We start from the raw sequence: 14,997 nt of genomic DNA on the forward strand, positions 1-14,997 counted from the left end.
TTCACCTCTTTTCTACTCCAAGCTTTCTTTTCTACTACTTCTTTAGGGAGAATGAGCAACATCACCTTATATCTTTTTCTTATTATATTTCTTTCTTTTATCCTAACCTATCATAGGTAGTTATCTTTAAGAGAGAGTTGAGGTGATGGTTATCATTAACTTTTATCTTAATATTGGATAACCAATTCACTTAAATTATGAACAATATTACCCATATATAATTATCGTTAGACTATAAATGAGAGATATTTTCTAATACATAAAAGACTATTTTGCAGAGTCCAAATCCAGAATCGCCTGCTCGGACTAGGAATGGACTGAGATTGAACTGGTTTTGGGAAGGTATGCATATATATAATCTCTCTTCTACTTTCCTTTCTCTATTTGCTTTTTTCTTTTCTCTCTCCTTCTCTCTTGCCTTCTCTTTCTTAACTGGTATGGCAGCGTGAGCCCTTTCCCAAGTGATGGGCTCAGCTGCTGTCCCTGTTTTACTCTCTTCTCTCTCTTGCCTTCTCTTTCTTGACAGAGACGGCAGCCAGAGCCCTTTTCCGAGTGGTGTGCTCTTCCCAAGTGGTGCGCTTAGCTGCCGCCTCCGTCTTTCTCTCTCATTTTCTCCCTTCTTCTATCTTTTATCTTCTCTCATTGATTGAGACGGCAGGCCGAGCCCTTTCTCAAGTGGCGAGCTTAGCCACCGTCTCTGTCACCTCTCTTCTTTCTCTTAGTCTTCTCTCACTAACTGAGACAGCAGAAGAAAAATAAAAGAAGAGATAATCATTTTGTTCTACAAAATAGTCATATAAACTTGCCTATGAGAAACAAAACTTCATTACCGAAAAACCCTACTTATAATATTTTATTTTAGCACTTGCTGCAAAACCTTGGTACTCTCTCTTTCGCTCTATTTTCACTCGCCTACTACCAAATTGAAGACGTTAACTACAGGAAACCCAAACCCAATCATAAGGCTATAATCTTTAATCAAAACGAACAGAAATAATTAATTAGTTATAATATATAATAGAATTCAGTAATAGTAATATAAAAATAAAACAAAGCATAAAATGACGTTTTAATAAATTATATTACTGCTAATATAATATTATTAATATAATAATAACATATAACCATAATAATATAAATCAACCATATACTATAAATTACAATAAAATAAAATTAATGTTATAATAATAATGATAATAATAATAATAACAACCATAATAACATGATAACATTAAGCATCAAAATGATAAATTAAACCAATATATCCTTTAGAAGTTGCTTAAATAATAAAATGAAAGAATGACTTTTTATTTTTTATTTTAATGTTTGATTAAAATAAAAACAAATTCATAATATTTTAGAAGTCGCTTAAATAATAAAAATAAAAATTAAATTTTCTTAAAAAAAATTTCTTTTTCTAATGTTATAATCAGAAATGAAAGCATAAAATATTGGGAAAAATAAAAATAATGGACATAATTTTGAAAACTATTTAAAAAGTCACAACTAAAAAAAATTCAAAATTCATCAAAAGTATCTCCAATGCATGAAGTGATGTACTTAAATTAAAATATTGAGAGTTAAAAGAAAATCAGGGTGGTTGTTTGAAATATTTTTAAAAATAAAAACATAGAAACGATTATTTTGGAAATTTAGAGGAAGGCCTAAAATATTTAGACACAAATTTACCAAGCTTAATTTAACATAAAAAAAGAGAAAAAATTTATTGCATAAAGATAAATTATTTTCTTAATGCACAAAGAATCTAATGAGAGGCTAATAAAAAATACTGACTAAATAGAAAAAACGATACATCTTAATGATTGGAAATTCTATAGGAAATCTTTACGGTTAAATTTTAGTGTTCTTATAAATGTGCGTTGAACATGATGGAAAACCCAATGAAAGGATAAAATAGCTATAGATCATTTAAATTAATAAATCTAAAATTGTAAACTCAGAAAAAATTTAAAAAATATGTTAATTACATAAATAAATTACCAAACATTTCAATTTAAAGCTAAATATAAATATAAAAAATTAGCTCAACACCTAAATTATTAGTGTCATCACCTAAACTAATAGCTCTATATGTTCTATGGACCTTAACATTATATTAAAATAAAACACGTCAGCCTGTATTATAATAAAAGAGCCTATGTTAAAAAAATATGTTCTACCAAATAATTTGTTAATATATTTGTTTGCATCACATAAATTAAAAAGCAAAAGGTCAAAATGGAGTTCATTTTAAAAATATAAATTTATGTAATGCATGCCAAATATCAAGAAGAAATCTATAAAAAGTCTTTCTAATGCCAATGTTGACGAATTTTGATCTCTAAAATGGAGTAGAATACTTCTATAACAAAAATTATATATCAAAGTATAATACAAAAAAATTAGTATAAAAATAAATAATACCAAATAATGAGTAAATTGTTTTTAAAATAATATGTTTAAACAGAAACCATAAAGTCTTTACGACCTTCAATATTCATTTACAATCAAAAGAGTTAGATAATTACCATGTATTTTTTTATCAATAGACAAGAAGCCACCATAAAAAATGAAAAATAATAAATATTAGAAAAAAATTAACTATACATTGACATATTAATTTTGTGCTTCCTTTAACAAGCATCTATATGTGCTTCCTTTAACAAAATCTTTATGGCTCTAACAGTGGTGGGCACATGAGGGATTATCATATATAACTCTATCAAAAACTAACCATACCTTGTTGATTAATGCATCTTCTTTGATTGGGCCAATACATACTGTGATCATATGCTGTACCATACAAAAAAAAAGAAAAAAGTTAGCTGAATCTGTGTAAGAGATGATGGAAAACTATGATTTAGAGTTTTAACTAATAATTCCATAAGCATAAATTGATATAATCAATTGTCACGATGCAAAACATTGAGATTCTCATACCGTATCAACTCGAAGTTATGCGTGATACACATAATACTTAATGTAAAGCATACCTTATTAACTCGACGCAATGCGTGATACTCCAAATGGAAAATTTTATTAAAAAATTGGGTGAAAAATTGGTAGCTCCTATAAATTTTTTAATATCTTCTATTTCATGTCTATCTTGCAAATTAGAAAGAATATCTTCATCTATTTTATCTCTCATTGCACAACTCTTTTCTTTCGATTCTTTCTTGAATTATATTGGGATATATCTTTATACTATTTTATTTATTTCCTCTTTCATGTGTATCTTTCAAATTAGAAGGAATACCTTTCTATAATTTCTCTCTATCGCACAACTTCTGACCTCCTTGGATTATTCAGAGGTCTATATAGAAATCCATATACTCCTAAAATTTGTAGGTGCATAGAAATCCATGTAGGCCTCCTATTATTTGTGCGTACTCTCTCTCTCACACATTCACATACGTTTGCCTTATATATAATTAATGCAGTGTTTTACAAACGTGGCCTCTCTCTAAAATTTAGGATTTCTCCCTATCTCTTTAGATATATACCTATAATTTAGGATCTCTCTCTAGGTACAAAAAAGAAACGTGGCCACTCTTTAAAATTTAGGATTTCTCACTACTATCTCATTAGATGTACACCTATCATTTAGAATCCCTCTCTTTAGATATACGCCTACTCATTATTTTTGGGAGAGTATTCTCTAAATTACACTAATGAAACCGACACTCTCATATATATATATATATATATATATATATATATATATATATATAGGGATATTATAAACTTCACAACCCTTCAAATTACAAAGGTTCAAGATAGAGAGTTTTGTGAAAGGTGGATTTATTAATTTTGTAGTCTATTTTTTTAAAAAAGTTACTTTTATGGGGCAATTTTGTAAATATTACTACAAAACAAATGGTACTTTTGTCATCTCCATAATGGGTAAAATTGAAATTTAACTAAAGAACAATGGCACTCTACAAATAAAATTCTAGAACACTAACTTCCAAAATGCCATTGTACTTTTAAAAAATTTTCAAATTTGTCCTTGCTTAATGGTAAAGTTACCTATTTAAATAATTTTTTAATAAAAAAGTAATGATTGTTTTGTTTAATACACCCACCACAATCCCTGCTAGCTTGAACCTTTGTATTTTGAGGGGTTGTCAACTCTAGACAAACCCATATACAAATTCTAGATTGTTAAGAGCCTAAGCTCTATATAAACGTTTCCCTAGATATATATATATATATATATATATATATATATATATATATATATATATATATATATATATATATATATATATATATATATATATATATATATATATATATATATGGAATCATTTATATAGAGCTTAGGCTCTTAACAATCAAATTAGAGCCTACCTCAAAACTTTCACTATAAGAGGTTGTTTTGTTGCCCAAATATCATCAAATTGATCATCTCGACATCAAGATACATGGACATGAGAAAAGAAATGGATATTAAGTTATGGAAGTACTGCATCTAGTAATGCATTTTGGGACCTTAATTTTCAAGATTTTCATGTTTTCACATATCATCTTGATCTACACTATTTTTTAAGCTTTAAATTTTATAATTAAAGATAAAAATATATTTTAAGGCTATCATATATATATATATATATATATATATATATATATATATATATATATATATATATATATATATATATATATATATATATATATATATATATAGGCATAGTTTTTATAGAGCCAATGCTCTAAACAATCAAAGTAAAGCAAACCTTCTAGAAATGTGGTTTCAATAGGAGAAATCTTTGTGATAGCCATTTCATCTGTAAACGCCAATGGCCCGGATTGAATATGGGCTGATCTGACGATCACAGATGTCCGGTAGTGTTTGAATTTTAATTATTTTATTTTACAAATTCAAATGAGTTGAAATTTTTGCCGTTTTTTTTTTTTTTCAAAATAGGCGAATGTACGAAAAATATCAGAAAAATATTTTACATGAATTAAATTGACCAAAATACCCCTAAAAGTTTTAGGGGTATTTTGGATAATCTGTTTTCATGAACTATGGTTTTTATATTTTTATTAGGTGTGCCTTGATGATAAGAACATACGCCTAAAATTTAAAATGCTTTGGATTTATAGAAAAAAAATTCAAATTCAAACACTATCGGACATTCGTGATCGTCAGATCGGCCCAAATTCAATCTAGGCTGTTGGCGTTTACTGTAGGTGTACGCCATGGGTTTACACAATCTTTTTTGATATATATATATATATATATATATATATATATATATAGATATATATATATATTAATTAAGTTTATCTACTATTTTTCTAAGTCCCCCTAAATCACAACTGCATAAACTCCTATTTTAATTTTTATTTACTTTTTATTTTTGTGGATTGCGACCGATTTGAACCGATCCTTTTTATTTTTATTATTGAAAGGTCAGGTGTACAATGTGGCCCACGGATCCCAACTTCTCTAACATTATGCACTTATAAATACAATAAGTTATTTTAGACAGAAAATCACGAATCCGACCGGTTGCGAAAACTCCAAACAAGGCGAATCACTAAACACCAAGAACAGATTAAAAGATTTCTTATCGATCCTTACGACAAATATGGAAGAATTGAAGGGCACTTCTTTATATTTGCATAAAATTTAATGTGAACTGGTAATCTAGTATAATGTTTATTGTCCAAGTAACAAATAAATTACATGCCCTAAAAGAATGAACAAAAGAAGTTGAAGGGTACTTCTTCAATGTTGGTATATGTTAAAGTAAAAAATGGAGAGCAGGTGAAAGACGCCTTGGAGTGTAGAGGTCAACAACTCGTTTGTTGATGGGCTGCGTTGGCCTCGCGTTCGCCTCAGCTTCCTGTAACATAATTAGACACAATTGGTACTATTTATTTAATAGGCATCATGCAAAATAAATGGATCACTAAACTAGATAAATCATGCAGTAATGTATATATATAATTATGAAAGTTGAAAGGCTTACATCATGAACCGCAGCCCTCAAGAGCCTCAGCTGCTCTCTAGAGACCGTCCTCACCTGAAATTAACATTATCAAAATTTAAATTGGAGTGATTTACTTACTGACAATAAAATTTATGTAAAATACGAAATGCTCAGCATATAGGTGAAAATTAAAGTAAGTTGGTCAACCCATATTTTGTTTTTAAAAAAAAAAAAATTGCCCTTCGATCGATCTGAATTTTCATTATTTCTTTTTTTAATTATTTAGTTGGTAGAGCTTGGGTAGTGCCCTGCTAACAAACAAACTAGTCCTTGCTTATGCTTGGCTACATTAGAGAATACCAAAAGAGGGGAGAGAGAGAGGTAGCAAGAGAGAATCAGTGTGCGAGCTTTGAACAAAGTCAGGTGGAAAGGGGCCAACATTGGGTGCAAATCCTGGTAAATCTCGATAGAGAGAGGAAATTGCAATAAAACATATTTAGGACGAAGATTTAGAGAGAGAGTCGCAAACCTTCTTGACTATATTCCATGCAACGCCTTGTGTGCATGGTGGAGTGGTAAGAGAGCCCATATATCTGTAATACTTTCTACTACCCATCTTTATGTGCCTTGGATCCACCACGCCCACTTGTGCTTCAGCATTTTTAGAATCCGCAATAGATGATATATTACCCATAAGCTGAAATGATCAAAGAACCGAATTCTTTTATTTCTTCAATCGCACACAAAATCGTCACAAATTTTGTTAGTAAAGCAATGAAGAGAGAGAAAGAAAAAGGAAAAGCATGTCGACCAACGTAGATAAATTTGGGATGGAGAAAGAGACGATGCTACATACTGTGTTTTCCAGTTATTTCTATCTCTAATTGAAAAATATTAAATTTTAAAAACGGTGCTGCTCAAGCAGATCTATAACGATTCAATCTTTAAAATAGATGGTCTAAATAATATGTTATAAAATATCATAAATAAGTTGGATTTTGAATCTAAAATTTGAAAATCTAAACTATGATTTGCATGAATCTGGAAAAAAAAAGTTAGTGGCGCGCGAATCACTTTTCCATGGAAAAGTGTTTAGGGAAGCATTTGAAAAGAGAAAGGAAGCAAAGTAAAAAGAAGAGCATTGAAGTTTGTAGGCCTACCGCAGACGGATAAGAAGCCTTAACAAAAACGGAGAGAAATCCTATTTTTAAATGGATTTTCGGCTAGAGACCATTTATTTTTTGGAAATGTATACGAGATCATTTATTTTTATTACAAGGAGCTCACAACTACTATTGATCATTAGATGTAAAATCGGGTGGTTAAGAATGGGCCACTAACTAGACACAATGTCCAAAATAAAAACTTTCAAATGTTATGACACATTTCCATCCATTAAACATTACATCCAATAGCTAGTAATGATTGTGACTTTTTTATATAAAAAATAAATAGTCTTCGGAAGGACGTCGACTTTTGCACTAATAAAGAGAAAACACTGTTAGACAATTAATTACCAAATAAAACACCGTTAGAGAGTGAGCATGATTACCTCCTTAAGAAAGGTATCAGGTCTGCCAATTTTATAGGTAATCCCAACCACCGCATTCTTCCCATCTTTGCTTTGGTGAACCAAGTGCACCTCTAAATGGTATCTTAATCAAACAACCCCCAATTTTTTCCGTCAATTGGGAAGTAAATGTGAAAAGCCCTAAAGTTTTGCAATAAGTGCGCGACAGGACAAAAAGGTCACAGAAGGAATGATGTCAAAAGGACAGAGACCCATGCATTGCATAATTGATTAATTAATTTACCTTGAACCATTGAAAGTGTGCTCGGAGGGTGAATGCCAATGACATTGCTTCAGAACATACTCCGTTTGGTTTATTTCAAGTGTTCCAGCTCCACTTTTCCCCCACTTAAGCTGCCACATCAATTTATAGTTACACACATAAACAAGTAGAGAGAAAACAATGTTTAATTAAGTTCAAACAACACAATAATGTTTAATTAAGGCTGCGGTTTCAATAAAGTTGCAACCTTAAACAATCCAATTTAGGCGTACCTCTAAATTTTATTACAACATGTAATTTTGATGTACAATTTTTTAGGATTATCTGAAAATGTATTTTCATATCTAATAATTAAATTTTAAATTTAAAAAATAGTTAAAATCATGTAGATCTATAAACATGTGAAAATCTTGAAAATGGACAGTTTAGATAATGTGTTGCAAGATGCACTATATTTGCGACTCAAAATTTCTTTTTTTTACACATTCATACATCTCGATATCAAGATGATCAATTAGAACGTCTTTTAACATTAAAACAACCTTTTTCGATAGATTTTGGAGGTGCATTGTACTTCTACAGTTGCAACCCTATATAAAGTTTTCCCTTGATTAAGTTCAAACAACACACATAGAGAGAGAGATACCATTATATCATGGCCTCTGTTCTTTAGGATTGCTTTAGCGGGCTTATATTTTCTCTGTAATCGCCCCAAATTTGGCAGAACCTCCACCCTTTCGTGAAGCAGGTCAATGGGAGACTGCATATCCCCATTGCTACAAGCCCTCCATTCGGGATAGAGCTCGCCCCAGTGCTTTGGCCCCCTTTCACTGTCTTCCAAATAATTAAATTCTCTCTCATCCTCTACCATTCATCAAACAAAAACTTCATATGAGAGAGAGAAAACATCATGTGAGAGAGGATACAAAAGTAAAAACCAGAAATAAATTAGATTTAGAAGGAAGAGAGGAACAGAAGAAATTGCAGGACGATAAAAATAGAAGGAAAACAAAAACTGCAGTATATAAAGACAGAGAGAGAAAATGGGTAGCAGAGATTACCAACTTCCTGTGAAGCCGAAGGAACGGATTGTGTTATGATGAGAAAAATAATGACAGAAGACATGAAGCAAAGGGTAGGCCTGCATAGATCCATGCGGATCCTCTCTCTACACAATGTGTCTCTCGCTCTAACTCGAACGAATTTGTAAGCATTTATAGCCTCGCCCTTGAGCATGTAATGCATATATGCCGTGCACAAAGATTTGGTCGGCGGGTTCTTCTTTCGTAGACGAGGAATTGATACCGATAAAGCAACAATAAACTATGATAGGGTTTTCAAAATCCGTACCACCCATGATGACTTCAATGAATTCTCTATTATTGTTCTTTTATTCTTTTCTTGTGTTGGGACTGATAGGGTATATCTTTCAGGCTTTTTTTTTCTTTTAAAAAAGTAATTCAATGGGGAAAGTGTGAAACCATGCCATCTAAATGTAAAAGGTGCAGTAGCGCCGAGGCTCTAAACAATTAAAGTAAAACACATTTTCAAATAGGGTCGAGAAATCTTACTCTGGTCCTTGTGCTAATACAATAGTCAATGAAGTAGAAGCTAGCGGTTTACTGGAGGGAATTAAATTGCTTTTAAATTTTGATACAGAAAAGGTTATTAAAGGGGATTCAACGAATATTATATCATTGTGTAATATAGAAGCGCGAGCTCTTTGGAGACTCTCTTCCCTTTTTCATGAAATTGGTGACGTTCTTCAGTCACTTGATGTTGAAATACTTCATTGTTACCATGAAGCAAATGCTGAAGCTGATTCTATTGCCAAGGGTGGTCCTTTTCAATCCTCATTGGTGATTACCAAATTTGTGTGATGTATCTTTATGTATTTCGTTCCCCTTGTAATTTCACTTTTTTCCATAAAAGTCATGTGTTAATGTTAAAAAAAACTAGTTTAAATATTAGAAATATATGTGATAACCTTAAAAAATATTTTTTATCTTTAATTATAAAATTTAAAGCTTCGGAAATGGTCTAGATCTAGCAGATCTATAACAACATGAAAATCTTGAAAAAAGTATTTTCATTGCCAAGGGTGGTCCTTTTCAATCCTCATTGGTGATTACCAAATTTGTGTGATGTATCTTTATGTATTTCGTTCCCCTTGTAATTTAACTTTTTTCCATAAAAGTCATGTGTTAATGTTAAAAAAAACTAGTTTAAATATTGGAAATATATGTAATAACCTTAAAAAATATTTTTTATCTTTAATTATAAAATTTAAAGCTTCGGAAATGGTCTAGATCTAGCAGATCTATAACAACATGAAAAAAGTAATTCAATGGGGAAAGTGTGAAACCATGCCATCTAAATGTAAAAGGTGCAGTAGCGCCGAGGCTCTAAACAATTAAAGTAAAACACATTTTCAAATAGGGTCGAGAAATCTTACTCTGGTCCTTGTGCTAATACAATAGTCAATGAAGTAGAAGCTAGCGGTTTATTGGAGGGAATTAAATTGCTTTTAAATTTTGATACAGAAAAGGTTATTAAAGGGGATTCAACGAATATTATATCATTGTGTAATATAGAAGCGCGAGCTCTTTGGAGACTCTCTTCCCTTTTTCATGAAATTGGTGACGTTCTTCAGTCACTTGATGTTGAAATACTTCATTGTTACCATGAAGCAAATGCTGAAGCTGATTCTATTGCCAAGGGTGGTCCTTTTCAATCCTCATTGGTGATTACCAAATTTGTGTGATGTATCTTTATGTATTTCGTTCCCCTTGTAATTTCACTTTTTTCCATAAAAGTCATGTGTTAATGTTAAAAAAAACTAGTTTAAATATTGGAAATATATGTAATAACCTTAAAAAATATTTTTTATCTTTAATTATAAAATTTAAAGCTTCGGAAATGGTCTAGATCTAGCAGATCTATAACAACATGAAAATCTTGAAAATTGATGGTCCAAAAATGCGTTACAAGATGCACTATTTTCGAAACTTGAAATCCATGTTTTTCTCATGTCCATGCATCTTGATGCTGAGTTGATCAATTTGAGGATATTTGGGCATCAAAACAACTTCTTCTAGTGAAATTTTTGATATGGGCTCTAATTTGATAGTTCAGAGCTTCGGCTCTATAGGAACTTTTTTTAATTGTAAAAGCAATAATATAAAAAATAGGGATATTTACATACATACAGGGTTAAATTTATAGAATTACCAAAATCTACTAAATTACTCTTTGATCGATATTTTTAGAATTTACATTGAGATTCATCTTTTTGTATTGAGTGGAAATCAGTTTGGAAGACTCTTTGAACATAGAAAAACTGATGTTTTTTATTTCAATAAATATACCCAAGTAGTATGAGGACAATCATCAATAAAAGTAACATAATGTTTACAACCATCATAAGAATCGACTGGGGTTGATCCCCACACATCAAAATGTGTCAAATAAAGTGGTTCCTTTAAAACATGTACAGAAGACTAAAAAGGAAATATTGTATGTTTTGAGACTTTTGAAACTTAAAAAGAATGAGAGTTTAAAGATAGAAAATGCATTAAGATTTTTCAAAACTTTATCTGAAGGGTGTCCAAATCTTCAGTGCCACAATTTATTAACATCAAAATTATCTTGACTGGCAACCAAAGCCTTATTCTCTTGATTAAATGATTTTTGCCCATGAGACAATCTTCCTTCACCAATCTTCTTCCCTGTGGCCCGGTCTTAGAAAATCACAGAGTTGGGAGAAAAAATAACATTGCAATTCATGCTTTAAGTAATTTTACTAACAGACATCAAGTTTGAAGAAAATGATGGAACAAAAAGGACTTCAGAGTTTTGTGACTTGGAGAAGAAATTGATCTTACCAACACTATGGATATGAATTAAAGAACCATTAGCAATAAACATAGGATTTATATTTTTATTATTTTTTAGGTTAGATAGACACTACAAATTACCAGTCATATTAATTGTGGCCCATGAGTATACTATCACTGAACCAGACAAAGGTTCGATGGGAACAAATCCAGCTATGGAGTTATCAACGCTCAGCAATAAAACAACCTGCTCTAATACCATGTAGAATTTACAATAAAAGAAATAGTGTTGAGAGAGAATAACCAACAATACATATATATGGTTCGGCCGTGATGCCTACGTCACCCGAAAGTAAACCAGTATCTCTGATTTACCAAAGATTTAGAAAAAATTCTCATTACAATAGTAATCCCACAAAATAAAAAAACTCAATAGTAATTCCACGAAATAAAAAAACTCAATATATCTTGTAATATACGAGATAGAAAACACAATATATGGTTTCTATAACTGTGAACAAAAGCCAAGGGAGGAGGAAAGATGGCGTAGGTTATGGTGTTGAGCTACTCTTGCAACTATCGCTGTTCGGATTCTTAGAGAGAGAGACACACAGAAAAATCAACTTTGGACAATTCATAGGGCAAAAGCTACAGGTCAAACATGGGAAATAGTTATCGGGCCTGGGGCAGGCCATTGAAAGCCCCGCCATTATCGGGTGGGCCTGGCTCTTAAAGGGCCGAACCAAAATGCGCATAAACATTCTTGTGTCTCTCTTTCAAAAATGGGTTTTGGAGAGAGATGTGGACTGGTTTTGGAGAGAGAGATGGACTAGAAAATGGGTTTCTAATTGGATTTTTGAGAGAGAGAGCGGGGACTTGGATGCCTTGACGAGAGAGAAAACCGAAAATCTCGAATTTAATTATGAGATAAACACCCTTTTTAGTATTTTCATTCCTCAAAGGGGTTTTAAATTTTTTAAAAATTAATTAGTAAAATAATAATAATAATAATAATAAAAACTGGGTCAAGCCTGGAATGGTTCGGGCTAGGTCCAATAGGCCTAGTAGGCTTTCTTGTCTGGCCAGGCTTTGCATAAAATTCAAAGGCCTTACCAGGCTGGGCTTGGTTTCTAAATGAATTTCCGTCGTGAACAGGCCATTACCGCGTTTATTTCTATTCCGGGACTTACCGGGCTGGCCCAAAACAGTTTTGGGCCTTTTGGTAGCCAGCCCGGCACACTGGCAGCCCTAGCGTGGATAGGAGCGTTCCAATGTATGGCCAACCATGAGTTGTCTCGGTTCTAAACCGATCGTCTTGATACGACAACTAACGAAATCAAAACGTTCCGTCTGCGACAATCTGAATATTACCTTATTTATCACATTCCTTTAATACCTCGCGATTAACCCAAAAAAAGTCACATTGAACCGGTTTAAAAAATTGGTGACCCGATCTGCTGGAAGATATAACCATAAACGATAGGAGCCTTCCAATGTAGGGCAAACAATGTGTAGTCTCTATTCTAAACAATCTTCTTCATACGAACTAACGAAATCAAAACGTTCCCTCTACGACAATCTGAATATTACCTTATTTACCACATTCCTTTAATACTTCGCCATTAACCCAAAAAACAATCTGAATATTACCTTATTTACCACATTCCTTTAATAGTTCGCCATTAACCCAAAAAACAATCTGAATATTACCTTATTTACCACATTCTTTTAATACTTCGCCATTAACCCAAAAAAACTCACATTCAACCGGTGTTTAAAACATTGGTGATCTTATTTGGAATAGATGATGTCACGAATCAACATTGCTACACAATAAATTGTAAATTGTGATTCTGACGTCATGACTTTTTAAATGGGATATATATTTTCTTTAAACTTTAGTGACCCACTCAAACCACATGGCTTTGCCACTTCATCATACCCTGCTACTGCTTGAAGAGATTGAGTAAGTTTTATAGGGTTTTGCACTCCTACTATTTTTCGAAGTGGGACAATGTTGTTTGGGTGCCATGCATTTAGACCATGCATTTATATCGCTTTGCATTATTTAGGGCGCCAAGAGCATCTATTTATATGAATATGCATTTAAAGACGCATTAATTAAAAGATTTTATTTAAAATCTTCCTCATATGTCCATGCTTTTATACCTCTGTTTCCTACTATAAGGTAGGTTTTAGAATACTATTTAAAGCACTATAAGGTAGGTTTTAGAATACTATTTAAAGCACCCTGCATTTATACGATAAGGAAGGTTTTAAAATACTATTTAAGGCATAATCTTATTATTGGAGCATATTCACTAGTATTTTAAAATTTTCCTCATATGCATTCAATGGTATTGTAACAATTTTTTAAATCACGTTTATTATAGTAGTATAACTAATAATTATGTATTGATGGCTACATCTTGTGTTTTATTTATGGTAAAAGAAGGACGGACATGAGAAAAGATAAATTTCAAGATTTAGAAATTGTGTATTTTGCAACACATTTTAGACCGTTAAATTTCAAGATTTTCAAGCGTTCATAGATCTGTCTATCTACATTATTTTTGAAGCTTTAAATTTTATAAATAAATACAAAAATATATTTTAATTCTATCACAAAGATTTTCAATATTGAAACCATGTTTCTTGATACTATTTCAAGGTAGGCTCTAATTTGATTGTTTAGAGCCTTGGCTCTATACAAACTGCATCCTTATGGGAAACGTTTATATAGAGCCGAGTTTCTAAACAATCAAATTTGAGCCTATCTCAAAAATTTCACTAGAAGAGGTTGTTTTGATGTTCAAATATATTCAAATTGATCATCTCGACATCAAGAAGCATGGACATGAGAAAAACATAGATTTCAAGTTTTGGAAATAGTGTATTTTGTAACATATTTTAGACCGTTAAATTTCAAGATTTTCAAGCTTTCATAGATCTGTCTATCTACACTATTTTTTAATTTTAAACTTTATAGATAAATATGAAAATATATTTTAAGACTATCACAAAGATTTTCAATATGGAAACGACGTTTCTCGATACTATTTGAAGGTAGGCTCTAATTTGATAGTTTAGATCCTAGGCTCTATACAAACCGCACCCTTTATTTATTAACTTATTTGTATTACAAATTATGCAATGCATTATTTTTTCTTATAGTTGTAAATAAGATTTTTTTCAATTAGATGATATTATAATACACTTAACATTTGTTCTTATTTGTGTATTAAACAATTATAAAATATAAATAAATAATTTCAATTTCAGTAACTGATATTATAATTAGCTAGGTTCTGATAATTTTGGATGAGTAAAGAAATTAATAAATGTTTGATACTTTGATGTGAAACTAATTTTACATAAATTATTTTTTTAATATTTTAATATAAAAGTGTTTTTTTATATTTT

The 14,997-nt window shown here is 31.2% G+C and overlaps 1 protein-coding gene across 1 annotated transcript; it reads right to left on the minus strand.

Annotated features, from left to right (window-relative positions):
- Nucleotides 1-5,640: 5,640 nt before the first annotated feature.
- On the minus strand, nucleotides 5,641-9,017 carry LOC148782500 (alpha carbonic anhydrase 7-like). Its single transcript, XM_088863607.1, has 7 exons — nucleotides 8,800-9,017; nucleotides 8,385-8,602; nucleotides 7,760-7,869; nucleotides 7,498-7,600; nucleotides 6,475-6,642; nucleotides 5,985-6,038; nucleotides 5,641-5,858 (listed from the first exon to the last, which is right to left on the minus strand). Exons 1-7 carry the CDS (start codon nucleotides 8,981-8,983, stop codon nucleotides 5,757-5,759), a joined length of 939 nt encoding a protein of 312 aa, XP_088719733.1. The 5' UTR covers nucleotides 8,984-9,017; the 3' UTR covers nucleotides 5,641-5,756.
- Between the last annotated feature and the right edge of the window lie 5,980 nt (nucleotides 9,018-14,997).

Source organism: Amborella trichopoda, chromosome 4, assembly GCF_054954075.1.
Source record: "Amborella trichopoda isolate Santa Cruz 75 chromosome 4, AtrichopodaSantaCruz75HAP2 v2.0, whole genome shotgun sequence".
Lineage (NCBI taxonomy): Eukaryota > Viridiplantae > Streptophyta > Magnoliopsida > Amborellales > Amborellaceae > Amborella > Amborella trichopoda.

Coding starts and splice junctions, on each gene's coding strand:
- LOC148782500 (XM_088863607.1), bottom strand. CDS start 8,983: ATGCATTACATGCTCAAGGGCGAGGCTATAAATGCTTACAAATTCGTT. Junction 7,601..7,759: donor CACACTTTCAATGGTTCAAG/GTAAATTAATTA, acceptor TGTTTGATTAAG/ATACCATTTAGAGGTGCACT. Junction 5,859..5,984: donor TGAGGGCTGCGGTTCATGAT/GTAAGCCTTTCA, acceptor ATTATGTTACAG/GAAGCTGAGGCGAACGCGAG.